At 47.7% G+C, this 25,891-nt stretch overlaps 2 protein-coding genes across 2 annotated transcripts in view; one reads left to right on the top strand and one right to left on the bottom strand.

The window, feature by feature from the left end:
• The window catches only part of Ubac2 (UBA domain containing 2), a 158,651-nt gene that overhangs the window by 111,527 nt on the left and 21,233 nt on the right, over nucleotides 1-25,891 (bottom strand). The window contains exons 2-4 of the mRNA XM_041669088.1: nucleotides 15,820-15,944; nucleotides 11,422-11,541; nucleotides 10,529-10,638 (exon numbers count right to left, since the gene is read on the bottom strand). Coding sequence (XP_041525022.1) covers nucleotides 10,529-10,638; nucleotides 11,422-11,541; nucleotides 15,820-15,944 — 355 coding nt within the window. The remainder of the gene's footprint in view (nucleotides 1-10,528; nucleotides 10,639-11,421; nucleotides 11,542-15,819; nucleotides 15,945-25,891) is intronic.
• Gpr18 (G protein-coupled receptor 18) lies at nucleotides 1,939-6,566 on the top strand. The gene is made up of 2 exons (XM_041669099.1): nucleotides 1,939-2,033; nucleotides 5,469-6,566. Exon 2 carries the CDS (start codon nucleotides 5,503-5,505, stop codon nucleotides 6,496-6,498), a length of 996 nt encoding a protein of 331 aa, XP_041525033.1. The 5' UTR covers nucleotides 1,939-2,033; nucleotides 5,469-5,502; the 3' UTR covers nucleotides 6,499-6,566.

Here is a 25,891-nt window from a genome sequence, read left to right as displayed (position 1 = left end):
ATCAAGTTCCTCTCACATTCCAAAACATAGTGAGGAACAGCCCTGAAGTTCCTGTATGAGAGTAAGATTTTCCCACAGGCAAAGGAGACTTAAACTTTGACCCTTGACCTACTCCGAGACCCTTCCCAACCTAGAGTCACGGTGAAGGGCTCTGGACTGCCACACACACAGACCTTCCCCCTAGGCTCCAGGTCTCGAGCTGTCCCTGCAGCTGTCCATCACTCCCCTCCCTCTCCATCTGTTCCCCTCCTTATCTGTTTGAGAGCTGGCACAGGTTCTGTCAAGGCATCAAAGCCAACTAAACGTGGGACATCGACACAAACACACGGCCCAGAGCTGGGTCAAGGAATCTTCCAGGCCAGTTCAGCATGAGAGGGCAGAGAACAAGTCTGAGAAATGGCAGAGGACAGACGGCAGCTGGTCATGGCAGCCAAGGAGACGGTCTACAGGTGGATCCGCTGAGCCTTTGGGAAGTTCCTAATCTGCCTGGTGCCTTGCACTAAAAAAAATGGAAATTCTCAATTAAGAATGCTATGTGCAGGAAAAGACTCATGTCTTAATGAGAAACACCCCAGACACGAGCCTGCAGCACTTCCTGTCAGAAACCTCGTCCTGGACTGTGTGATGTAGCTGAGAATGCACCGGGTCCCAGTCAGGCTCCTGTGCGGCATAGGAAAGAACGTGACTCCGGAGAGAACACTTATGATGTAATTTAGCAGTGATGAAGTCACATCTAAAAGACGAGCCAAGGCAGTCATTACTGCAGTAGCAGACTGCCGGGCAGCCTGAGTACCGCACTCCATTTCCTCACTGACAGGAAGCATGGCAGTGGCCTCCAGTGACTCCAGAGTACATTACTCTGGGAGGCCCCCATGGTTCCTGACAGCAAGGCTCCCAAACTAGCAAGTTCAAGGAGGGCGTGGTGGCTCACGCCTGTCACCCACCACTTGGGAGATAGGTGCAGTTCAAGGCCATCCTGGTCTCCAAGGGGAGGAAGGATGAGGTGGCTGTGGCTGTATTAAATCCCTTATTGAGAACAGAGGAGGAGCTGTGCTTGGTTAGCCTTTAAAACCTGGCAAACCCTGTGTGACTGATGTTGAGACACTTAGAACTGGACAAGAGGCAGCTCACTTTTAAGAGAAAGTTAAGTGCAGCTTAGCTAGACAGCAACAATTTGGGCTGCTCGATTCCCCTCTGGAAGGTTTCACTTCCCTTCTTAGCTGAGGACACTCCTATATGCAAATTCTTCCAATCACTCACCCGGTCCTTCCGAAGACGTGCAGAGACAGTCAGGCAAAAAAAAAAAAAAAAAAAAAAAAATAGTAAAATGAAATAAAAAAAGATGACTGCTAGACATCCTTGAGATAGAAAGGGGACAGAGTGGTGGGAAGCAGCCACAGGCTCAGGAACAGATCTGCAGGACAGAGCGCAAGCAGGCAGCCATGGAGTCCAGCTGGAGGTGCCAGGAATTTGGAAATGTGAGACGCGCCATGATGCAATTCACAAACCTGGGAGAGACGACTGAGGAGCCTGAGTGGCAGGTGCCTTTCACAGGCGGGACTTTTCTGGAGTAGATTCTGTGTACTTCGGTTGTAGAGACCACACAGGCCAACACCAAAGCTGGACACAGTCAACAGCCTAGAGAGAGGCCAGGCTTCGAACCCTGCTCTGCCCAACAACAAATCTCCTTTCTATAAATGACAGACTTCTGACATCAAAACAGGAATTTCCGTTCATTATGCCTTTCTTCAAGATATGCTATCATTTCAAGAGGAGCCTGAGCAGAGCAGGACTTCATAAACAAATCATTTGTGAAAGAGAAAAAAACCACATCCAGGGTAAAGCCCCACGCTGAGAACCTTATTTCAGAGCACTTCCTGAAAGAGGCTGTGCAGCACTCAGCCCCAGACAGCTCCATATCGGTACTACATCTCCAAGAGCCTTTCCACAGCACAGCGGCACAGCGAGCTGAGACAGAAGCACCACTAACCCAAGCTCCGAGAGCTCTTCACGGGACCCGCACATCGGCAGAGGTAAGCGTCATCCAACAACCTGGTGGTAAATCATCATCAGACGACACCCTGGGACACGCAGCTGTCCTTTCTCCAGGACCTGGCACTCGTTTCCAGTGTTTTATGTTGACAGTAAGACCCGAGTTTTAGAATTTTTTATTTTTGAGATTAGAATTACATCATTTCTTCCCTCCCTTTCCTCTCAAATCCTCCCCCCATACACCTCCTTGCTCTTTCAAATTCATGGCCTTTCTCATTAATTGTAGTTACACACACACATGCACACATACGTACACACACATGTACACACAAACACACGCACACATATGTCCTGCTCAGTCTGTGTGATGTTACTTGTATGTAAGTCTTCAGGGCTGGCTATGCAGTACCGGATAGCCAGTTGTGGGCTCTTCCCTGGGGAGGGCCATTTCTCCCACTTTCAGCACGGGAGGTGCCAGTCCTTCTTCCCCCACCCGTTTAGCACAATGTTGATGACACAATACATCATAAGATATCTCGATGTCTTTGTCATGTGGTATCAACTATATTGTTTCATGAAATTTGTTGGTTTCAAGAAAAAAACTACAGATAATCATGAAATTAAGTATTTCAAAAGTTAACCTGAAAGCCAGTCAGTTTTCAACACTTCCCCAAAACCCTGCAGAACACAGCCAGTACAGAAACACCGAGACACATCCACCACACTGGAGCAAAACCCTGCAGAACACAGCCGGTACGGTAACACCAAGACACATCACCACACTGGAGCAAAGTCACAAGCAAGAACTGGTGATAAGTGGGCTACAGAAAAGGGCCCAGGAGGGAGGGTGAGGGCAGGGCAGCCAAGCTGGTTTATATGTGCAAGCGTTTCCACAGCAGTGTCCGAGATTCACTCTGCGATGCTATTGTAAAGTCCACTGAGAGTTAAAACGTTTAAGCCTCTAAGTAACCTTTGCTTAATAATAAAAAATTAACTTTCCTATGCAGCAATTTTATCATTTGGGTAGAAACTAATATTCTAGTTATAGAAATGACTGGGGGCACTTTTCAGACAGGGCCTCACTGGCTGTCCTGGGACTCACTATGTAGAGCAAACCGGCTTCAAGCAGAGCTCTGCCTCCCTCTGCCCCAAGCACTGGGATTAAAAGCGTGTGCCACCATTCTCAGCTTTATTTGGAAATGTTAATACAGGTTTTTATATATAGGATTTAAGCCAAACATGGGACAAACAACTATGGGAAGAAGGGAGGGAAGAACACACGGACCTCACGCTTGTCCACGGTCATCAGCTGGCCATGGGCTGTGACCTCCCCCCCCCCCCCCCCCCGTGAGTTCCACTGAGAAGATATCCCAGGCTGAATCAGAGATGAGCACCCTACAGAGCGATGCTGGTAAAGACAACTTCTCATACACCCCCGTATCGCAAAGAGATGTCTCCAGGTTCCATCTCTTCATAGTGAACATTTTTAAGTCTCTGCTGGCATTGCACCCCGGGAATTTCTTCACACTGACAGCGCCTTACTTATAAACACTATTAAACTAATTTCTTTTTTTTTTTTTTTTTTTTTTTTTTGGTTTTTCGAGACAGGGTTTCTCTGTGGCTTTGGAGCCTGTCCTGGAACTAGCTCTGTAGACCAGGCTGGCCTCGAACTCACAGAGATCCGCCTGCCTCTGCCTCCCGAGTGCTGGGATTAAAGGCGTGCGCCACAATCGTCCAGCTTATTTCTTTTCTAAATAAATACTTTCAATGGTGGGATTATTAGTTTCTATATACACAAGTAAGGACTTCCAGGCCTACTTGACTTTGACAGAATTTACGTGCTTCTAGGCCAGCAGGAGCAATAACTAGACTAGAAAAACATCCTCAAAGCACTGCTTTCTCTGCCCCACTGATGCAACTGCATGCTGGGGAACAAAACATGTCAGCCCCTGCCTCAGATACTCTGAACTGTCTACTTGTTGCTCCAGGATGCTGGTAGACCATGACAGAATCATAGAGAGCCTAGACCTATGACACAGTAGTCCAGACCCACGACACAGTAGTCCAGACCCACGACACAGTAGTCCAGACCACAACACAGTAGTCCAGACCTACTACACAGTAGTCCAGACCACGACACAGTAGTCCAGACCCACGACACAGTAGTCCAGACCCACGACACAGTAGTCCAGACCTACTACACAGTAGTCCAGACCACGACACAGTAGTCCAGACCTACTACACAGTAGTCCAGACCACGACACAGTAGTCCAGACCTACTACACAGTAGTCCAGACCACGACACAGTAGTCCAGACCTACTACACAGTAGTCCAGACCACGACACAGTAGTCCAGACCTACTACACAGTAGTCCAGACCTACTACACAGTAGTCCAGACCCACGACACAGTAGTCCAGACCACGACACAGTAGTCCAGACCCACGACACAGTAGTCCAGACCACGACACAGTAGTCCAGACCACGACACAGTAGTCCAGACCACGACAATCTTTAGAGAGTTTAGGGTGACACTGGGAGAAATGTCTGCAACTTCAAGAAAAGGTGTGGGGTCAACGGAGAACTACAAGACCTCGCTGACAAGGCGGGTCAGAGCTATGAGGGTCACCTCACTGACAAGGCGGGACAGAGCTGTGAGGGTCACCTCACTGACAAGGCAGGTCAGGGCTGTGAGGGTCAGCTCACCCAACGCTCACAGACCTCCGAGCACTTCCTATCACGTGCCAGAGGGGCAGCAGAGACAGAGCAGCAAGAGAAACCCAAGTTCCTCGCGCTCACACACGAGAGCTGCTGTCTCCACTGCTCTGGCTCCGTCAGTGTTCTAGTACGGGCTTTGTAAATTATGATTGTATTCAGTGAAGGAAAAGTATCTGAACATTGCTTATCTGAGTTATAAAATAAAGAGAATGAAAATGATAAAAACTGACAAGCCATTTTATAGGATTTAAAATCCAGATGGGCCTTTTCCCCAGTACTACAGAGAATTCTCACTGTCTCTTAATTGATTATTTGGGAAAGAGAGAGATAAGCAAGGTCAATGAAACTGGACAAAAATCCCAGAGCATCGTGGTGCCTGAGGGCACCTGAACTGACTGGGGCTGGGTGTGGTCGTGCACACCTTTAATCACAGGTAACTCAGGAGGCAGGGCAGGTAGAACTCTGTGAGGGGAAGGACAGCTTGGTTGAAATAGTGACTTGCAGGACAGTCAGGGTTATACAGAGAAACCCTTTCTCAAAAATAAAGGAAGGGAAGGAGGAAGAAAGGAGAAAGGAGGAAAGAAACTAAAGAAATCAGTAAACAATAACAATGACATCTAGGGCATATGTTCTTGAAAACTACTAAGGGGTGCACCTGGACTCTTGGATATGAAAGTTCACTAACAGCAGAGATGCCTGATGCTGTTGAGCCCGTTTCCAACCAAGCTCTTATCCCCGTTTCCTTACTCGTCCTCACAGTTCCCACGCACCATGGGCACCGGCCTGCTATAAGATGACCACCCCCAGCAACCGCGACCAGGTGATCCTTTCTAACAGCGCACACCCAGATGAGTACAAGATCGCGGCCCTGGTCTTCTACAGCTGCATCTTCCTGATTGGATTATTTGTTAATGTCACCGCGCTATGGGTTTTCAGCTGTACGACCAAGAAAAGAACCACCGTGACTGTCTACATGATGAACGTCGCCCTGCTAGACTTAATATTTATCCTGAGTCTACCCTTTCGGATGTTTTACTATGCAAAAGGTGAATGGCCATTCGGGGAGTACTTCTGCCACATTCTTGGGGCCCTGGTGGTGTTTTACCCGAGCATGGCTCTGTGGCTTCTGGCTTTCATCAGTGCTGACAGATACATGGCCATAGTACAGCCAAAATACGCCAAGGAACTGAAGAACACTTGCAAGGCTGTGCTGGCCTGTGTGGGGGTCTGGATAATGACCCTGACCACCACTGTCCCTCTGCTCCTGCTCTACGAAGACCCCGACAAAGCCTCCTCGCCTGCCACCTGCCTGAAGATTTCGGACATCATCCACTTAAAAGCTGTCAACGTGCTCAACTTCACCCGGCTCGTGTTCTTCTTCCTGATCCCGCTGTTCATCATGATCGGGTGCTATGTGGTCATCACCCACAGCCTCTTGCGAGGGCAGACGTCCAAGCTGACGCCCAAGGTGAAGGAAAAGTCCATCCGGATCATCATCACCCTGCTGGTGCAGGTACTCATCTGCTTCGTGCCTTTCCACATCTGCTTCGCCTTCCTGATGCTGAGCGGGGAGGAAAACAGCTACAGCCCCTGGGGCGCCTTCACCACCTTCCTCATGAACCTCAGCACCTGCCTGGACGTGGTCCTCTACTACATCGTCTCCAAACAGTTCCAGGCTAGGGTCATCAGCGTCATGCTGTACCGCAATTACCTCCGCAGTGTGCGCAGGAAAAGCTTCCGATCCGGCAGCTTACGGTCACTTAGCAATGTGAACAGTGAAATGCTATGAGTCAGAGCAAGCAACCTGTCTTTAATCTCATTAAAACTCTTTGTCTACCTACTCTTGGGTGAGTCGGGATTCTGTATCATCCAGCCTCTTCTCTGGTAAAATAATAATAACAATAACTTTAAAAACTTCTGTGCTATTTTATTATTCCAGCAACATAATTAAACCCTGAGTATTCTGATATGCTCATTTATTTTTATCTTACACCTTGTACAAGACATGTGCATGAGCCATTTGTGGGGGTTATGCTTGTGACCCCAGCGTTCAAAAGGCCGACAAAGGCCAGTCCAGGCTACGTGGTGAGACTCTGTCTCAAAAACATCAATAAAAATACAAAGAACAAGTTCATGAATTACTTGGGGAGGGCCACCCAAATCAGGTTCCATCCCAAGCCTCATCTGAGCAGGCTGTGAAATGCCTTAACATGTTTTGATTAACGTCTGCACACAAGTGAGGGAGAAGTAAGTTACTGTTGAGAATGATTTGACAGATCCCTTCTGTCAGTTCACCCTTGGGATGGCGGTCCAAATTCCGTGTGCTCTGCTCCAGACATCAGCTCTCAAGGTTCCGACACTCTGCTCAGCCCACCACAGGACACGGCTGAGGCTGACAGCAGCAGGGGGCTCCAGCGGCCCCATCCTTTCTCTCAACAAGCGCCTGCTGCCTCCCAAACCCTGACCTAAGGCAAGTGTTGGGAAGGTGACTGTGCAGTGCTCAGATAACTTGTTAATCACACTACCAGCAGCCTGCTCTTACACGGCTAAAGATACATTGTAAAGGTTTTTCCAGGCCACATGTTGGTTGGGGAATCTCAGCTCTGATCCTGGCCTACCCATTTGGATTCTCCATAAAGAAACTCTTGTCTAAAGCGAAGGAGGTGAACATCACATAAACATAAGCGACTCAGCTGAAAGCTTCCTCTACAAACTCACCTCCATTACTCTTCTGTCCTGGAGCTCAGAGACCCACCTGCCTCTACTCCCTTCAGGTCTATACCAATTGTTCAATGATAAGCAAACCATTTACAAAAACGTCCTGACTATCGGATGAGGGAGCAAAGGTGGGGGTTTCTGATGCAGTCTCTCAACAGAGGAAAATAAGGGAAGATTTCAGACGCAAGCGAGTAAAATCCTTTAATAACATTGGGGGGCGGGGGCTGTAGTTCCTATGCAGTTCAGGGTACGAATATGCACAGTACTGGGTGGCAGAGCACTAGTCTAGCATGTGAGGAGGCCCTGCATCAGACTTCCAGCCTAGAGGGAGGGAAAGGCCTGGGCAAAGCCTGTTTTCAGCTGTTCAGACCAACCTACTCCTGGGCGCATTCTCTGCGAGCTCCTTCCAGAAGGTTTTCCTTGGGAGTGGTGTGGAAGTGTGAAGCACATTGAGAGTGCAGACAGGGCGATGAGAAGAACCGCATCCTGTGGTCCTCACAGGGAAATTAAACGCAACGAAAAATTTCTGGAAGTGTAATTTATTAGCACTGTAATCAGACGCTCTTTGAAATGTATGTATTGTGTATGTATACATCTGGGCCTGTGTGTGCCACATGTGTGTAGAGACCACTTATTTCCATCCACCGTGTGGGTTCCAGGGATCACACTCAGGTATCAGGCTTAGTAGCAAGTGCTTTTACCCAGCGATCGATCTCACCAGTGCCACACACTCTAACATATGAAAAAATTCAAATTCAATTATTCTGCAGGGGTTTGAACCTAGAAAACACCCGTATACAAATACTAACAAGTAATAAACAATAGGACTATTAGGGCAAACCTGTCAAGCACAGGTTACTAGACACAGTTCACATATATAGCTTTTAATAAGGTAGCTACTTTGAAAGCAAAGTAGTTTTTTCTGCATTAAGTTGTGAACGTCCATTCGATGTCAGGTGCAGTCTCTGCACAGAACGCTACAGAAAGCACAGACCAACGATGCAGACATCAACAACCTTGCCTCAGAGTCTAACTGGGGCTCACCGGCAACGATCCTTTCAGAGTCTTCTGAGCTCACCAAGTACGTATCAGACCTAGGCTCTTTCTCAAGGACCTAGTCAATAGCACAGAGGGTCAAAAAAGAGAATTCTATGATATGAAAACAAGTAAACGCAATAAATATTCGTCGAGTTAGTAAAACTTTTGCCATAACGCACACAAAAGGATAAGCCATTCTGTCAAACAACAAGAGGCAGCCAAGAGCAAGATGACTGGGGAGGCTGGGAGTGACAGCATCAGATTGCAGAGCAGAGCTCAAGGAAAGAAGGAAACCAAACACGGGGCTTGCTTAGCGCCCCTCATGGCCCTGTGCAGTAGAGCACCTCCAACTGACAGACGTCATGGGTGCTGGTCAACAGAAACCGAGCTCAGAAACAATGGAGTCCAGGCACTTGCGAGATGTCACAGAACTAGTAAGCGGCACAGCTGGAACCCAAATCTGTGATGGCAAAGTCCTTGCTGTCTGCTCCTCCCCCTCTAGATGGGACCTGTGGAGTCTGACCCTTATCCAAAGACAACGGAAATTCAAGGTTTGGGGATTTTTGTTTATTTGTTTTGTCTTTAATCCTAGCACAGTTGTGACAGCTGTTTCCCTTCTTAACGCTGATATTTAGTGTGTACGTGTGTGAGAATGTGTATGTATGTGAGTGTATGTGAGAATGTGTGTGTGAGTTTGTGTGAATGTGTGTGGGTATGTGTGCAAGTGTGTGGAAGTGTGTGAGGATGTTTCAGTGTGTGTGCAAGTGCGTGTGCAAGTATGTGTGCGTGTATACACGCATAGGCTACAGCACACATATGGAAGTCATAGGACAACTTACTTCTCTCCTTCCCCCTGTGTGAGTTTCAGGGATCTGGTGTTACTATTATCCAGTCTCATTCTTACACCAACACATCACACACATGCCTCAAAACTCAGTAAGTAGCCTTTGTTAGGAACCAGTAGGAACAGGCCAGATGAGAGCTATTCTGAGAGAAACAAGTGCCGAGGTGAACACCGAATCCTTCTCTAGCACCACACCCTGCTCACAGGAGCAGCAGCCCACACACCCGTCCCCACACTAATGACAAGGCCACACAGAACCACACGTTACTAACAGTGAAGGGCACTGCTCAGGAGGTGTCTGACGTAAGACTAGTCATTTATCTACAGTAGAGATCTAGCTTTAGAATCAAGGGACCTAATGCACCCTACAGTTCTCAAACCCACACTGTAAAATTAGAACAAGCCTAAAGTTGGTGCACACAGAATTTTAAATATCGAGTTTCCCCAATTTCACGCTGCTGTGCGCGCCTCTCAAACACAGGCTCATCTACTTAATCCTGATATGCGCTAGGTCTCCTGCAGGCGCCCACAGCTCTGCAAGCACGACTGCCGTCGGTGACTACAGGAAGCACAAGCTTTCGTTACCTGTGCACTGACGTGGCTCTACCCTGGGTGAACAACCTAAAAGTCCCTTCAGAAACTCAATTCCAGGACATCTATTTTGTTATTAGGGCTAATTAAATTTGGATTTTTTTATTTAATTATTTCATAAAATTACAACAGCAAAATATCACTATAAAAATACACAAAACAAATTAAATTTGAGGAATTCAGAGTGGTTTATCACCACAGCCCCTGGAAACCCTGAACAAAAGAACTGTGAATTAGAGGCCATCCTGGGTTACACACGAGACACTGTCTCAAACAAACAAATTACAGAATGACTGAAAGGAAAAAGGAAGAACCATGACACTGATTATCTTAGGAACATGAGGGATATGTAAGCATACGCTGGATTTTCTTTACACACACACTTACTATATCTGAAAGTACAAAGTCTCTTTTATTAGACAGACTCTCACTCACTAGGTAGCCCTGACCGACCTAAAACTCGCTATGGAGAGCAGGCTGGCCTTGAGATCACAGACATCCCAAGCGCCTGGACTAAAGTGGCCACCACAGCCAGCTTAAAAGACCTTTAGTGAAAGTTTGTGAATGACAGTATTTCAAACAGATTTAAGAATCCTAAATAAATAACTCCAAACCATGAGCCACTTACAATCCAGAAGGCAAATTATTGGCCACGGGGATTCCAAATGAATACTGGACAGCTTCCACAAGGACCAGGTCAAACAAGGCTGACAAGACCCAGGAGCCCAGCAAGAAGGACTGAAAATGAAAGGAGAAACAGAGACTGAGTTGCCCAACAATAAATAACGGCTGTTTAGTTAGCATGCATCCAGGTATGCGGGGAGGTACACACATACATGTATGTATGCTTATCGCATATATGTATACATGCATAAGCACAGTTTTATATTTGTTTTTGTTACTTTCCAAAATTGGCAAATAAACCATTATTGTTCACATGTACTAGTTTCTAGAATTTCTAGACGTGTTGAAAAACGACATTCAATTAGGACATACTGCTAATAAGTAGCACATATACTATTAAGCCAAGTAAGAGAAGAGCATTTTATTAGCTAAAGTTCTAATTAAAATTTTTATTACTGGCGCACACACAATGTTGTGTATTACCATCATTTCAATTGTTTTATCATGCTATTGGCTTAAATTTAAAGTTTTTCTTTGGTTAATGTTGAAATTAATCAAATCAGATCTAGAATCATGTAATTTAAGAGATAACTATAAATAATACACTAAGTCTTAAATAAGGAAGGCATTTGAAACAAGGGTCCAGAACAGTGCTGCATGCCTGTAATCCCAGTATTCTGGAGCCTGAATACGTGGTTACAAGCCAGAGGTCATCTTGGGAAAATAGGAAAGATTTTACTTCAGAGTTTGAAATACAAAACGTAAGGGCTGGAGAAGTAGCTGGAGGCAAACCGCACTTGCTTAGCACTCAGGAGACCCTGGGAGGACCGAATGCGCAAACACAGACTACAGAGGTCGGTTCACTCTGAACCTCAGCAGAAACATCAAATAACTTACGGCAAACTTCCTGCTCCCGTATCGTCTCTCAAATATCCTGAAGTTATAAATAAGAAGACTACTGCAGAAAGTGTCTTTCAAGTCGAGGCAAATTATCCTTCCGCATATCAGCCTCCAAATCTAGACGGGGATGAAAACAGAACCGCGAGTGAGTGAGATCTGCTCAGGCCCCTGACATGCACTGTCCAGCTTGAGTTCTCGGCGGTTACCAAGCACATGCAAAAGTAAACTCGGTATGCCTAGCTTCCCTCCGACGGTTACTACAAGATGCATCTTGTTACGGCAACAGAGAACTCCTTGTAAAAACATAACTGGTCGGAGCACTTGCTGCCAAGCCTGATACCGTGAGTTCAAGCCCCAGAACCCACATCTCAATAAAAGGAGACAACTGACTCCACCATGGCATGCTCACCACCACACACACTCACACTCACACACACACTCGCGTGCACGTGCACACACACACACACACTCATGCCAACCGCACTGCAAAGCAGCCCACAGCTGTCTCTGCTCCAAGATGCCAGGCACTTTGTCACCGTGAACTCCAAATTCTCCTAAGGAAGGCCACAAGACTCATCTTCCTGCTGATTCACTAAACCATCAGCACTAGAAGTCTCTGGCCAAGGTTCAAGAGGAAAAGGCCCATGAAAAGGCATGAATACCATGACAGGCAGCCACGTCAGAGCCCGCAGCTAACACAACAGTACCACAACCACAGTGCAACTCTAGGCCAGCAAAGACGACCCCAGGCTGTGGGTACTCAACTATGTACGACGGCTATGCCTGTCATCACCGTAGAGCGGCTAACGGACAACTCCACACCATGGTCAAAGCATCCTGACACCAGGACAATCTGAGGAGGACGAAAATTAAGACTACAGTTACTAACATGCAGTGAACTGTGTATCCAGAACTCTGATGTTTGGTTTTCCTGGGGTTAATGTCAAAAACAGCTGGTAACTAGTCTTGAATAATTGGGGCTTTATTGCCATCCTCGGGGATGTTGTGCAGGGACACCTCTGTCACCTGGCCCTGTGACAGGATGAACACCCTATCACCCACCAAGCCTGTGTCCACTCTGCCGCGACACCTGCTGTGCAGACCCAAGGGGCACCAGGGGCAGAGCACCCTCTCTTTGGTACTAACTCAGCTGCCCTTCCTCCCAGACCTGCTAAAACATCCCCATGCTCCCCGGGGATGCCCACCCAGTCTTGGTCCCTCTTGGTTTATCATCACCCGAGGATCTAGCAGAGACTTGGTTCTCACGGTCCCCTGCTCTTTTTTGTGTGTTTAGAATTCCCAGGGCAGAAGTGAGACTCCTCACTACTCCAAAGCACTTCCTGGGAGTGCACCCAGATGCCAGAGAAGATGCCTGTGGGCAGCAGATGGGCCAGATGAAACCCAGGAACTGGGGGCTCTACTGCTGTGGGACACTGCTCTTGTACCCTGCAAAGATCTGCCACTTGTACTGGTTTAATAAAACGCTGATTGGCCGGTAGCCAGGCAGGAAGTATAGGCGGGGCAACGAGAACAGAATTCTGGGAAGAGGAAAGGCTCAGTCTGCAGTGATCAGATGCAGAGAAAGCAAAATAAGAATGCCTCACTGATAAAAGGTACCAAGCCATGTGGCTGACACAGACAAGAATTATGGGTTAATTTAAAATGTAAGAGTTAATTAATAAGAAGCCTGTGGGACCAGGTGGGGCAGAACCCTCTGTCAACATTCTACATCTCTTCCAGAAGTTCTCAAAGCCGACCTCACACTAGAAATCCTGGGGATTACTTTTTTTAAAATTAACATTAAAAATTAAAATCATTAATGTCCTATCAATTGCTCTTTTATATAAAATTAAAATATTTTCCTTGGCCTGGTGGTGGCTGCACACACCTTTAATCCCAGCACTTGAGAGGCAGAGGTGGGCTCTGAGTTCAAGACCAGTCTGTTCTACAGAGCTAGTACTAGGACAGCTCCAAAGCCACAGAGAAACCCTCTCAATAAACCAACACATATATATTTCCTTTTTGCTTCTTTCTACTGTGTAACTGTGTCGTGTACATACAGTGCCTATGGAGACAGAAGAAGGCGTTGGATCCCTGGCACTGGAGTTTAAGGTGGTTGTCAGCAATACAGGTGCTGGGAATTGAACCTGGGTCTTCTGTAAGAGTAGTGAGTGCTCTTAATGACAGAGCCATCCCCCCAGCCGTTCTTACCCAACTGGCCTAGGGTGAGATTCCAAGTGATCTAACATGCACGTGTGTATGTTCTGTGTGTGGTGTGCATATGAATCTAAGTGTTCTAACATGTACATGTGTATGTTCTGTGTGTGGTGTGCATATGAACCTAAGTGTTCTAACATGCACGTGTGTATGTTCTGTGTGTGGTGTGCATATGAACCTAAGTGTTCTAACATGTACATGTGTATGTTCTGTGTGTGGTGTGCATATGAATCTAAGTGTTCTAACATGCACGTGTGTATGTTCTTCTGTGTGTGGTGTGCATATGAATCTAAGTGTTCTAACATGCATGTGTGTATGTTCTGTGTGTGGTGTGCATATGAATCTAAGTGTTCTAACATGTACGTGTGTATGTTCTGTGTGTGGTGTGCATATGAATCTAAGTGTTCTAACATGCACGTGTGTATGTTCTGTGTGTGGTGTGCATATTAACCTAAGTGTTCTAACATGTACATGTGTATGTTCTGTGTGTGGTGTGCATATGAACCTAAGTGTTCTAACATGTACGTGTGTATGTTCTGTGTGTGGTGTGCATATGAATCTAAGTGTTCTAACATGTACATGTGTATGTTCTGTGTGTGGTGTGCATATGAACCTAAGTGTTCTAACACGTACGTGTGTATGTTCTGTGTGTGGTGAGCATATGAACCTAAGTGTTCTAACATGCACGTGTGTATGTTCTGTGTGTGGTGTGCATATGAATCTAAGTGTTCTAACATGCACGTCTGTATGTTCTGTGTGTGGTGTGCATATGAACCTAAGTGTTCTAACATGCACGTGTGTATGTTCTGTGTGTGGTGTGCATATGAACCTAAGTGTTCTAACATGCACGTGTGTATGTTCTGTGTGTGGTGTGCATATGAACCTAAGTGTGTTTTTCCTGAGCCCGAGGCGACAGTGACACAAAAGCCTCCGTCTACTCTGACGGAAGCAGTGACACGGGTAACAGACAGAAGGACACTCACCGGGACTCTGCATCCACTGTAGGCGGTGGAAGGGGTCAGTGGGCTGAGACCACAGTTTATGCTCAGGGTGGCAAAGGAAGCCACCAGGGCACCCACGTAGCTGGTCCTAACATCCTGACCCCCACACAAGGCCACTCATCCATCTAGAAAGCAGAACTCTGCTCTTTCCGAGAGAAAAGTGATTCCTCGTGGTTTAGCTCCGTGATAGAAACATCAATCGGTGTGGCACAGGCAAAGGAGCCTGAACCATCTCATCAAACACACAGGCTGAGACTGATTTTGAAAAACCGTGCCTATGTGAAAGAAATTAACATGGGTCAGAGAACAACTTGTGGAGGTGGGCTCTCTCCTTCCATCGTGTGGGTCCCAGTGGTGGAACTCAGGTTCTCAGACTTGGTGGCCTTTTATGACAGAGCCATCGTACTAGCCCTAAACTCTCTTCAAAGTATAAATCACATTTCCGCGAGTAAAACCTAGGGTACAAACTTAGGAGTTCAGCAAAAGGTAACCCTGCAATTTCTCCATTATAACCTGCACAGCTGAAAATATCCGCAAATGTAACTAGAAAGCATGCTTGTCAACACAGTATGGGAATACTTGTTACAGACTCGGGGACTTTGTGCTCAGCCCTAAACGAGGTATCTGTCTCACGCTCCGCCCTCCTAAGGCGTAGGTAGCACTGCAAATGTGGGCGAGGGAAGACTGCAAGCCAGGTCTTGGGGAGAGGACAAGCCGAGGCTGTGGCACTTCTGACTTGGGTGGTGGCCTCAGAAGGACCTGGATGGAGAAGGGCTGAGAGGCCCTGGTCCCAGCTGAGGCACTATTGGCAGCTGATGGCCTTTGAAAGGTTTTCTATAGAGGTGTGACCCCGATGGGCTGACCAATTGCCTGTGCTCTGGGGAACGACCCTGGCCCTGCATCCACATGCTGACTGCAGCAGTAACTGGACTCCGCTATTAGGAGGAGGAGGGGGAGGGGAGGTTAGGAGAGCAAAGTGGTGGGCATGGGCCTGAGGAGTTGCAGGGGAGAGAAAGACTAAATATAATTAAAATACAAGAATACTCTTAAAGAACAACTTTAAAATACTGCTTTTGAAACTTTAGGAGTTTCAAGGGGCTAACGAATTGAAGGAAGAAGAGGCAGGTCTAGAAAAAAAACCCTCTTCTCCCAGAGGCCAAAGGAGCAGTGTACCTACTTGGAAGTCGTTCTTGACAGCATGGAGGTCGTACACGAAGAACTTCTGACAGTGGGGCAGCAGGAGAGTCAGCAGGGACAGGGCACTGGGGACCAGCAAGAGACTCTTCGACAGCGGGGCCTTGTCTGGGAAGGAGGAAAACACATCCAGAATGACTGGGATTTAGAAAGCAACACAAGCAAAACCCCATACAGATGAAAAGCAGGGTAACTGACTGCTCTGAATGAAAACGAAGGCCGAGTCCAGAAGGCCCAGCTTTGGCTCTCACTAAAACGTCACCAGCAGTTACGGCCAGGGACAGAAGGCAGGCGTGACCTCTGCTGGCGTCACCGTCAGCTGGCTCGTACACAGTAAACACCCAGTAACCTCCGCACAGCACCAGACAGGAAAGGGTGAAGAACCTTCCAGCAGTTGGCCCGAGGATGACGGAGATTCACACATTGGTTTGAGCACTAACACTACTCACTGAAGGGGTCTCCTGAGGTGTTTCCACTGTGAACACAGGAGGAGCCCCATCAGGTGTCCCATGAGGGCCCTGGGGACCTCCACCTCATCGTACACAGACATCAGCTTTGTGGCCGCTCGGTACCGAGGCGACAGGAGACCAAGCATGTGACTGTGGTGGCAGGAACTGAGACATTCCGGAAGACTCGCTGCAGGCAAAGGACTTCCCATGACAAACCCCCAGGCGCATGTCATGACACGTCACAGGGAAGGGAAAGTCCTGGAACCTGAGCCAAGCCCAGATGTGCGGCAAGTCACAAGTTCTTACAGACACAGAACAGGACGTCTCGAAACACTAACAATGTCTGCACAAGACACAAGCACTTCAGCACTAAATGTCTAATATTTTTCATAAGTTATGGTGTATTGAATATTAATTTTACTACTGCTCATTTCCCTGCCCATTTATAACTGTAGATTATAAGACCTGTGGGGCAGGGGCTTTCCACCTGAACGATGGAGGAAAGAAGACAGCTCCTGCCTGGGTTCTCCCTCCACCACCTTGGAGGCAGAGCCACTGGCCCCAAAGACATTTTAAAGTTGAAACTACATACACTCACAACAACCAAGTGTGTGCACACGTGTCTGCGTGGGTGCCTCCTCCCACACCTAAGTGACCAGGGTCTCACAACCTGGGGCTTGTGTGCCCCATTCCAGGCATGCGCACAGGGTCCAGAGGCCATCCTCCTCCACTGCCCGATCACATGCTGTCTCACTGGACCTGAACTGTACCATTCACACTGGAACTGGCTAACAAGCCCCCAGGATCCCTCTACCCCCACCCCTAGCCCGGAGCCACAGCGGCATAAGTCCACGCCCAGCATGTCCATGGGAACCGAGGACCTGAACTACGGTCTTTAGCTTGTTACTCACTGGGTCTGCCCTCAACTAAAACACTTTAAAGATCATTAGGATGATACAAAGTTTTGCCCGGTTTCCGCTACCACAGCCACTGGGCGCCATCTTCTCTCCTGGGACAACACCTGTATACCCCACTTCCTGCTACCTCACCCTTGTTCCCCAGACTGTACTCTGGGCCGCCTGCCTCCCATCCCAAAGGGGTCCCCTGCTCTCTGGATCCTCTGCTGCACTGCGCTTTGCACCTCATTTCTTCCACACAGTGGCTCCACTTCTGCTGGAAGATGTCTCTAGACTTCTTTCACTGTCCCCAACTCTGCGGCACTCCTCAGGATGTGAAAGACACATGCCTTACTAGAGCACAGCCCCTCTGACAGAGGACATTTCCAGCTCACCAGTGGCAAGGCCCCGGGAGACATCACTGAGGGTCCCTTTCAGATTCTGTACCTTATTCATTAGAAATTCCCTGCGGGTAGATTTATCCGTTACAGTTGGTGCTGTGGTTATGGTGTTTGTGCAAGCATACAGAAATAGCCCAGCGATTTCCTCCCGGGTTGAGACCCTGCACACATCTATACCGGAACTGCCACGCAGTATTGCTCTCTCCACCAAGACTTGCCAGATCCCAAACCTAGCAAAGCACCGTCCTGCCTGGGGCCTCAACAGGACAGGAGGGCATATGGCTGAGACCACAGCCAGTCTTAGACTTGCTGGAGCCACAGAAGTCTCTGTTCTTCTAGCCTGCAGAAGGGGAAATGAGAGTTTACCCATACAATATCAGAATGCATGAGGGCTCAGTGGTAGGCACTTGCCCAGCACCCCTGGGCCGTGGACCTGATCCCCAGCACTTACCCCTCCCCACAATCCCTACAAAAGCTTGACTGGCGGGTGGGTTTCTGTCCTCGTCCAGATGACAGGACCAAAGAGAAAACTGGTGCTGCAGGTTCACCCTGAAAGGGAGCAAGTCCTCCGACTTTTACCTGTCCCTGTGACAGGCAGCACCACGTCCCTGTCGCCTCCTGAACCCACACAGTCGAACCTCACATCCCTGGGCCCAAGACTCACACTGGCACAGTTCTCTGACCAGCAACTCCAATGCTGCTCTCTAGAGCCCTGCCTGGCCTTCTTGTCTCCTCCCCCTCCCTCCCTCTCCTCTCCCACCTCTCCCTTCTCCCCACTCCACTCTCCCAGTGACTAACTGAACAGGGCGCCTTGGCTGTCTCCCTAACCCATCTCTAAAATCACTAAGCACCCGCTATAAACCATGCGCGTCCCTAGGCCCCAGGGCTCAGCAGGGCTGTCAGGACAAAGGCCTTACTCTTACGGTGCGCACCATCCACACGAGAGAAGAAAATAAACAAAGGCAGACATATCTGTCAGCTGGAAGCAAAAGCTGCAGAAAACCCAAGCAGGCAAAGCCCAAGGCTACTACCCACTATGAATCCCCAGGGGCTTCCCACCACGCACAAGGAGGTGTTGCTAATCCACACTAAATGCATTAGGGGTGGCAATGTGACTTGCTTGAGCCAGGGAAACCTAAGATATGTCACTTCCAGCCAGACACTTAGAACTAGTGATACATTCATGCTCTGTCCCTCCACCAGGGCTCAAGATGGCAGCCACCCTATCAGACAGACGTTTCGGCTGAAGACAGGCATAGGACGGATACTCCTATTATTGATCACCCCCAGGTGATTCTCAACGGCTGGGAAGCATTCTTGCTCTTGTAAACCAGGCCTCTGACACTCAGCCAGTGGAGAGACAGCCAGGGAAACCTTTCTCAGATGTAATATTTGAACAGAGACCTTAGCAAGTAGGCCTTGCAGTATGTGGGGGAAGGAGCTCTACCAAACGAACATAAAGTACACAAGTTCTAAGAACCACAGTCAACAGGTAAAGGGCCGTGCACACACAGGCGTACACCCACTCTAAGAACCACAGTCAACAGACAAAGGGCTGTGCACACACAAAGGTACACACGCTCTAAGAACCACAGTCAACAGGCAAAGGGCCGTGCACACACACAGAAGGCGGGATGAGCACAAGGTGCATAGGTGGGTCCTAAGGCCAAGGACGTGGGGGGCAGCAAGCAGAACCTGAGGCACAAGGAGGTTTTCAGCCTCCTCCAGGGTGGCCGGAGTCAGGTGGGGAAGGGTTAGGAAGAGGGACACCATCCATGATACATCGTCATTTGAGATTATGAGAAAACAGAGGAGTAGAAGCCGGGTCCAGTCAGGAGGCCGCTGGGATGATCCAGGTGAGGAACAATGACACTCAACCAAAGAGCCCAGGAAAGGAGGCTGCTGGGCACCTACAGGGACCTGTGCCACCGTCCTGACTGCTCTATACAAAATTTAAACGTGGATTTGGGTTCACCAGCTCCAGCTGACTTGTCAGACCATTGTGTCTTGACAAGACAGAGACATACTGCCAAATACCCTAAGAAGTCACAAATTCTAAAGGTATACTTCAAATTAAGAAACGCACCCATTAGTTCCTGCTTCAGTTCCTCCAGAGCACAGGCTCCTGGCGGCGGCAGCTGCAGCCAGGGATCCCAAAGGCAGTTGGTGTGTGTGTTAGATGGATGGGCTCAGATGGAGAACAGGTACTTACCCAACTGTCCCCTGATAAATACACAAACAGAAACAAATGGCCACGAGTATACAACAGGATTTAATTCAGCCATGAAAGGGAAAGAAATTCTGATCCATGTTTGTTACAATATTGGTGAACCTGAGGACACTGAGCTGAGTGAAATCAGCCCGTCACAAGAATACAAACAGCCCCGTGGTTCCCTTTATAAGGGCACCTAGAACTATGAACTTCACAAAATCAGGGAGTAAAACAGCGGCTGGCAAAGGTGCTGACGCTACAACCAGGGAGTTGTTTAATGACACAGTTACAGTGCTGAGAGGTAAAAGGAGTTCTGGAGGTTTTTATACAAAATTACGGATGGGCCACACGCTGCTGATATGTGCGCTCAAGCATGAATACGGCTGGCTACACAAGGCATGTTTTACGTCACTGAAATTAAACATCAAAAGAGGCACCGGGCAGATGGGTCAGCAGTTAAGAACACTGGATGCTCTCCTAGGGGACCCAGATTCAACTCCCAGCACCCACGTAGTGGCTCAGAACCGTCTGGAACTCTAGTTCCAACAGGTGGGATTCCTCCTCCGGGCCTCCAGGGCACTGCACGCAATCGGTACACAGACATACATGCAGGCAAAACAACCATACATAGAAAACAAACTGTTTTAAAAAAATCAAAAGTAATCACACTTACAAAAGGCCAGCAAGAGATAAAAGGCACTTGCCATATAGTCTGACTACCTGAGTCTGATCCCCAAATGCAAATCAAGATGGACGGAGAGAATCAACTCTATAAAGTTGTATTCTGACCTCCACAAGCATGCTATGACAAACACACTCCCAACTCCCACAAAAACAAATAAAATGCTTATTAAAATAATTTATTCTTTTTATATAACTGTTACAATTTTATCCAAGACAGGTGGCAATATAAAGCTAGTCAGCGTAATCAACTAGATTATTGGGAAACTGTATGGTGTGATGTTTTTCACAAATTTCAAAAAATCAAACCTATTTTGTTTTCTTTTTTTTTTTCTTTTCTATTTTCACTTTTCAAGACAAGGTTTCTCTGGAACTCACTTTGTAGACCAGGATGGCCTTGAACCAGAAATCTGCCTGGCTCTGCCTCCCAAATGCTGGGATTAAAGATGTACGCCACCACCACCTGGCTTCGAAAATTAAAATTTAAATAAAATATGTTTGAAAAAACTCAGCTATCCCCTGCTCTAGCTCACTACCTCTCGCACTGACCAGCACTCGCTAGCACTGCTTACTCTCCACAGCGTCCCTCACTGCTCAGTCTTCACCTAACCCTTCGTCTTCTCAGTAGAACACAGCTCGATGACTGCACAAGGGTCCTTGCTCGTCTTGCTCACCATCCATCCCCACAGCTGCAACATCACTTGGTAACAGTGACCTTGCAGCACTTGTTGCAGGAAGGAAAAGAGTTACATGGTTTAACTCCCAAGATAATCCTGAGAAGCAGGCGCTGCCCTCTTCAAACTGGAGGTTTAAAGACTGCATTGCTTATCTGTGCATGGTAACAAACGCCTTAGTTTAGGTGTCCCTGAAAGGGAAGGTCGGGCAGAGGCTCAGGGCCGCAGGTGGTTCATGTTGGAATGTGATCCCAAGGGCAACAGTGAAGGGCAAGGGAAGGAAATGAGGGAGAGTCCACGCAGAGACCATTATCTTGTCCCTGCGTTACTTCTGGTACACCCTCTGATCACTGTGTCTCTCAAGCCTCATCAAAGAAGCTTCTATTACCAGTAGAGGGCAATTAACACAAAACACAAGTAGCCACAGTTCAGAGAATAAAAGACTGTAGAATGTTCAGCCCTAAAGGAAGCATGTATACCCTCCCCTCAATACCAAGGCTCAGAGATCACCGAGAAAGAGGGGGCAGAGAAAGTGTAAAAGTCAGAGTTGGCAGATGGCTAGGAGAAAACCATGTCTTCTGAACTCAGCAGAGCAGCTGAATACATGAACTCCAGAGTGTGAGACAGCAAACCTAAGCCAGATCAAACCCCAGAAACAGAGAAACTGGGCCCACAGTCCCACCCCTAATGGTACAGCTATTGGCAACTGTTAGCCACTGAGAGAAGGGGCAGTTTTCTCTGAGTGTGGCCCCTGGTGTGGACAGCTCCAGCAGAAAATCTAACGTGGTCCCTGATGTAGACAGCTCCACAGAAACCAAGCATGGCCCCTGGTGTGGACAGCTCCAGCAGAAAACCTAGCGTGGCCCCTGGTGTGGACAACTCCAACAGAAAACCTAGTGTGGTCCCTGGTATGGACAGCTCCAGCAGAAAACCTAGCGTGGCCCCTGGTGTGGACAGCTACAACAGAAAACCTAGTGTGGTCCCTGGTGTGGACAATTCCAACAGAAAACCTAGTGTGGTCCCTGGTATGGACAGCTCCAGCAGAAAACCTAGCGTGGCCCCTGGTGTGGACAGCTCCATCAGAAAATACCTGAGAGTGTTTCCGCAGCACAAATATCTTGAAGGGTTTTGCTATTGATGTTCCTTTTTAAAGGTCACAAATCTGGGTGGGTAAGGAAGAAAAGGTGGGTCTGGGAAGAGGTGAGAGCTAATTAATTATTAAATGGAATTTCCAGCTTGGGGGCGGTGTTCCTGGTGCTGCCTCATTCCCGACCCCGCCCCTGAGATGCCTGGGACCACGCCCACCATCTCTTTAAGACCCAGCCCACAGACCTGACAGTGTCCTACTCTATTCTGTCTCCTGCCTTCTTGAGAGTCACCAGGGAGTGCTCTGCTTTGCATTGCTCTGTTTATTAAATCTGGATTTATTAATTCAGTTTTATTTAGTATACTGCATCGGCAGTGGAAGAACCCAGCAACTGGGGATTTAACACTTAACAATAATGAACAAAACGTGTTGTACAAGACTCTCAAAGAACTAGTAAGCTTTTTTAAGACTACATTATCAGGTTGGCTCCCACCAAGTGACAGATCAGCGAGGCTGTTATAAGAAGCCACATAAAGGTATCTTCCTGGGAGGTATCACCCAGGAAGGGGCCTTTTTCCCATCATCTTCCACCCTTCAATAGTCTAGACTGGCCTCTGGAGGTGGGGGCGGGGGACCCTACTGGAGGAAGGAAGAAGTGAGCACGATCAGAGGTTGACCAAACGGCACCCAGGGGACAGACGGAATGAGAAAGGAGGCTGAGCAGGCAGAAAGGGTGCATGAGAAGTGGCCGACGGCAGTCACGCCAGTGGCAACCGATACAACCATATCCTATGTTATATACCATGCAGCATACCGCGAGTACCCACAGCCCAGTGGGATCCTTACCTTGCTGCAGATAAAGGGAAAGACGTGTATACAGCCACAAAAAGCACTAGCATCTTACAGTGGTGCATGTAGGTAACAAGTAAATGCAGTTCTGCATGGAGACAGCACAAAGAATACAGACTGTGGAAAGTGTAACCGTATGATGGATACACACTAATGCTGAAACCATCAAAACGACAGCTCCGGTGTTGATGTGAAATGAGCCCCAGAGGCTGTTGACAGACAGGCCCCCATGCAGCAGCGTGAGGTGACTGTGTGATGTGGGGCTGGACTAAGCTCCATCCCTGGGTCGGGTCAGTGCTGAACAGCCTGTTGTAGAGGTGTGACCTTGCCCTGCTGTGGAATATTAGTGTAAGATGTGCTACTTCTGTTTATGCCGTGGAATATTTGTTTAATGATGCAAAAATGTGTTGCATCCTTTTATGTTGCATTTGTTTAACTATGAAGCTGTGTTACTCTGCCTGTCTAAAACACCTGATTGGTCTAATGAAGAGCTAAACAGTCAATAGCTGGGCAGGAGAGAGATGGGTGGGGCTGGCGGGCAGAGAGAATAAACAAGAGAAATCTAGGCTTGGAAGAAGAGAGAAGAGGAAAAGGAGAAGGAGAGGAGGACACCAGGGGCCAGCCTCCTAGTCACACAGGCAGCCACAGAGCAGGCAGCAAAGAGAGATATATAGGATAGAGAAAGGTTAACGCCAAAGGAAACACAGATGGGATAAGTTAAGAAGAGCTGCTAGAAACAGGTCACGCTAAGGTTAGGCACTCATAAGTAAGAGTAAGCTCTGTGTAGGAGCCGGGTGGTGAGCACCAACATCCTCCATCTCTTCTCTCCTTCTTCCCCCTCACCAACACTCCCACCTTACACTTCTCCCTCCATCTTTCCACCCATCATTTCTGGCTGCCATGAAGCAAACTCCTCCATCACATTCTCACCACATGGTAGTGCCTCCTCGCAAAGCCCAAAGGCAACGGAACCAGCTGACCACTCTCTTACACACACACACACACACACACACGCACGCACGCACGCACGCACGCGCACACTCGCACGTGCATATGCTCACATGTACACGCTCGCACACACGCATACGACACTGAAGACTCGGGCCACAGCAAGTGCCATGGCTATGCACAAAGACTTATTTATTACAGAGATGCTCTCCTTGCATTGTCTGTATTATTGTGAAAACAGAGTCTGTAAATATCCGGAAGGAAAATGGAAAATTAAATTACGTTCTATGCGGAAGATGGAGTGACATCCAACACTAACAAATGGGTAGTATAAAAATACTTCATGCCTTAAAAAGGTGTTCCTAAAAATAGTGTCAGTATAATACAGTCCTTTAAAAAACAGCACAAAAATAGATGTTCTGTAAAGCATCCTCCAAAATACTAACAATGACAATGATGGTCTATTCATGAGATGTTTTGCTTTTCACACCAATCTATTTTGATTTTAAAAAAGTAACTTTTAACTAGCTACTTATTCGGGGAAAAGTTCACCATATCCTCACACTCGGAGCTCAGGCATGTCGCTAGCTAGCTTCCTGTCTGTGAGTGGGATCAGAAAGTGGTTTGCACGTCAGAGCCCAAGCAGTAAACAAGCATGCTTTTGAAAGTCATCTCTCTGACAGACATCTCTCTACCTTAGAAGACAGGAAAGCTATGGCTGAAGGAACAGACCACGCACTAATCTGAGTCAAAGGGATCCATCTACGGCAAACATGACACAAAACACCACAGTTAAGACTTCTTTGGGGCCGTTTGGCTCCTACTTCTCTTTGGTATGATCGGAGCTCACCACCATTATTTGTGGCGATTAACACCACTCAGGCTGAGGGGTGTGACCATGAAACAATGAATATAATGGCTCCATTTCCAGAGGATATCCCATGACAATACCGTCCTGATAAAAGGCCTTCCCGTGTCTCCTGACTTCTTTATCACCTGGAGGGAGGAATTCACCGCTCACAGACTTCAGGTGAAGAAATGGGCTAGAAAGTTTAAGTAACTTTGTCCCAGGTCACAGCTTGATAGTAAAGGGGCTGCTATTTGAACCCGGTCCTGCCTGACTATAAAAAACATGTTTCTAATGTCTACCAAGAGAATATACTTTATATATATATTTACTCTTACACTTAGGGTAAAGTTCTGATCTTCAACAAGTCAAACATAGAAAACCATGACTCATAAATCCCACTCCTAGACACATATCCAGAACAGTGAAGCTGAGACGTGAGTGCTTGAAGCAGTACTGTCATAACAGGTAAGACACAGCCAAGTGACCACCAACAACTGAAGACATAAACAAGACACTCCACACAATGCAGCACTGTCGGGGGGAGAAGCGTGGCATCCTGGTGCCTGCTACCATCATGGGCAAACCTCACAGTACAATATAAACACAGCAACACCAGCAAGTAAATACTTTAAAAGGCTGGAAGGAGAAACCTGCTGTGTGAATTTTCCCTGAATATTTTAAGCACTAAAGACACTAACCACATTGAAGGGCATCTAGGTTGTTTCCAGGTTCTGGCTATTACAAATAATACTGCTATGAACATAGTTGAACAAATGCTCTTGTCATATGATAGGGCATTTCTTGGGTATATTCCCAGGAGTGGTATTGCTGGTAGTCCAGGGGTAGGTTGATCCCGAATTTCCTGAGAAACCGAAACACTGATTTCCAAAGTGGTTGCACAAGATTGCATTCCCACCAGCAATGGATGAGGGTACCCCTTCCTCCACAGCCTCTCCAGCAAAGGCTATCATTGGAGTTTTTTATTTTAGCCATTCTGACAGATGTAAG

The sequence above is a fragment of the Microtus oregoni genome, unplaced genomic scaffold (assembly GCF_018167655.1).
Source record: "Microtus oregoni isolate MIOR12 unplaced genomic scaffold, Mior012 000001F_ref0000356, whole genome shotgun sequence".
In the NCBI taxonomy this organism is placed as follows: Eukaryota; Metazoa; Chordata; class Mammalia; order Rodentia; family Cricetidae; genus Microtus; species Microtus oregoni.
Note: the sequence above shows the minus strand (reverse complement) of the source record. Positions and strands in the feature narration are given on the sequence as shown.

Excerpts from the sequence above, each read along its gene's own strand:
- Gpr18 (XM_041669099.1), top strand. The coding sequence starts at position 5,503 with ATGACCACCCCCAGCAACCGCGACCAGGTGATCCTTTCTAACAGCGCA.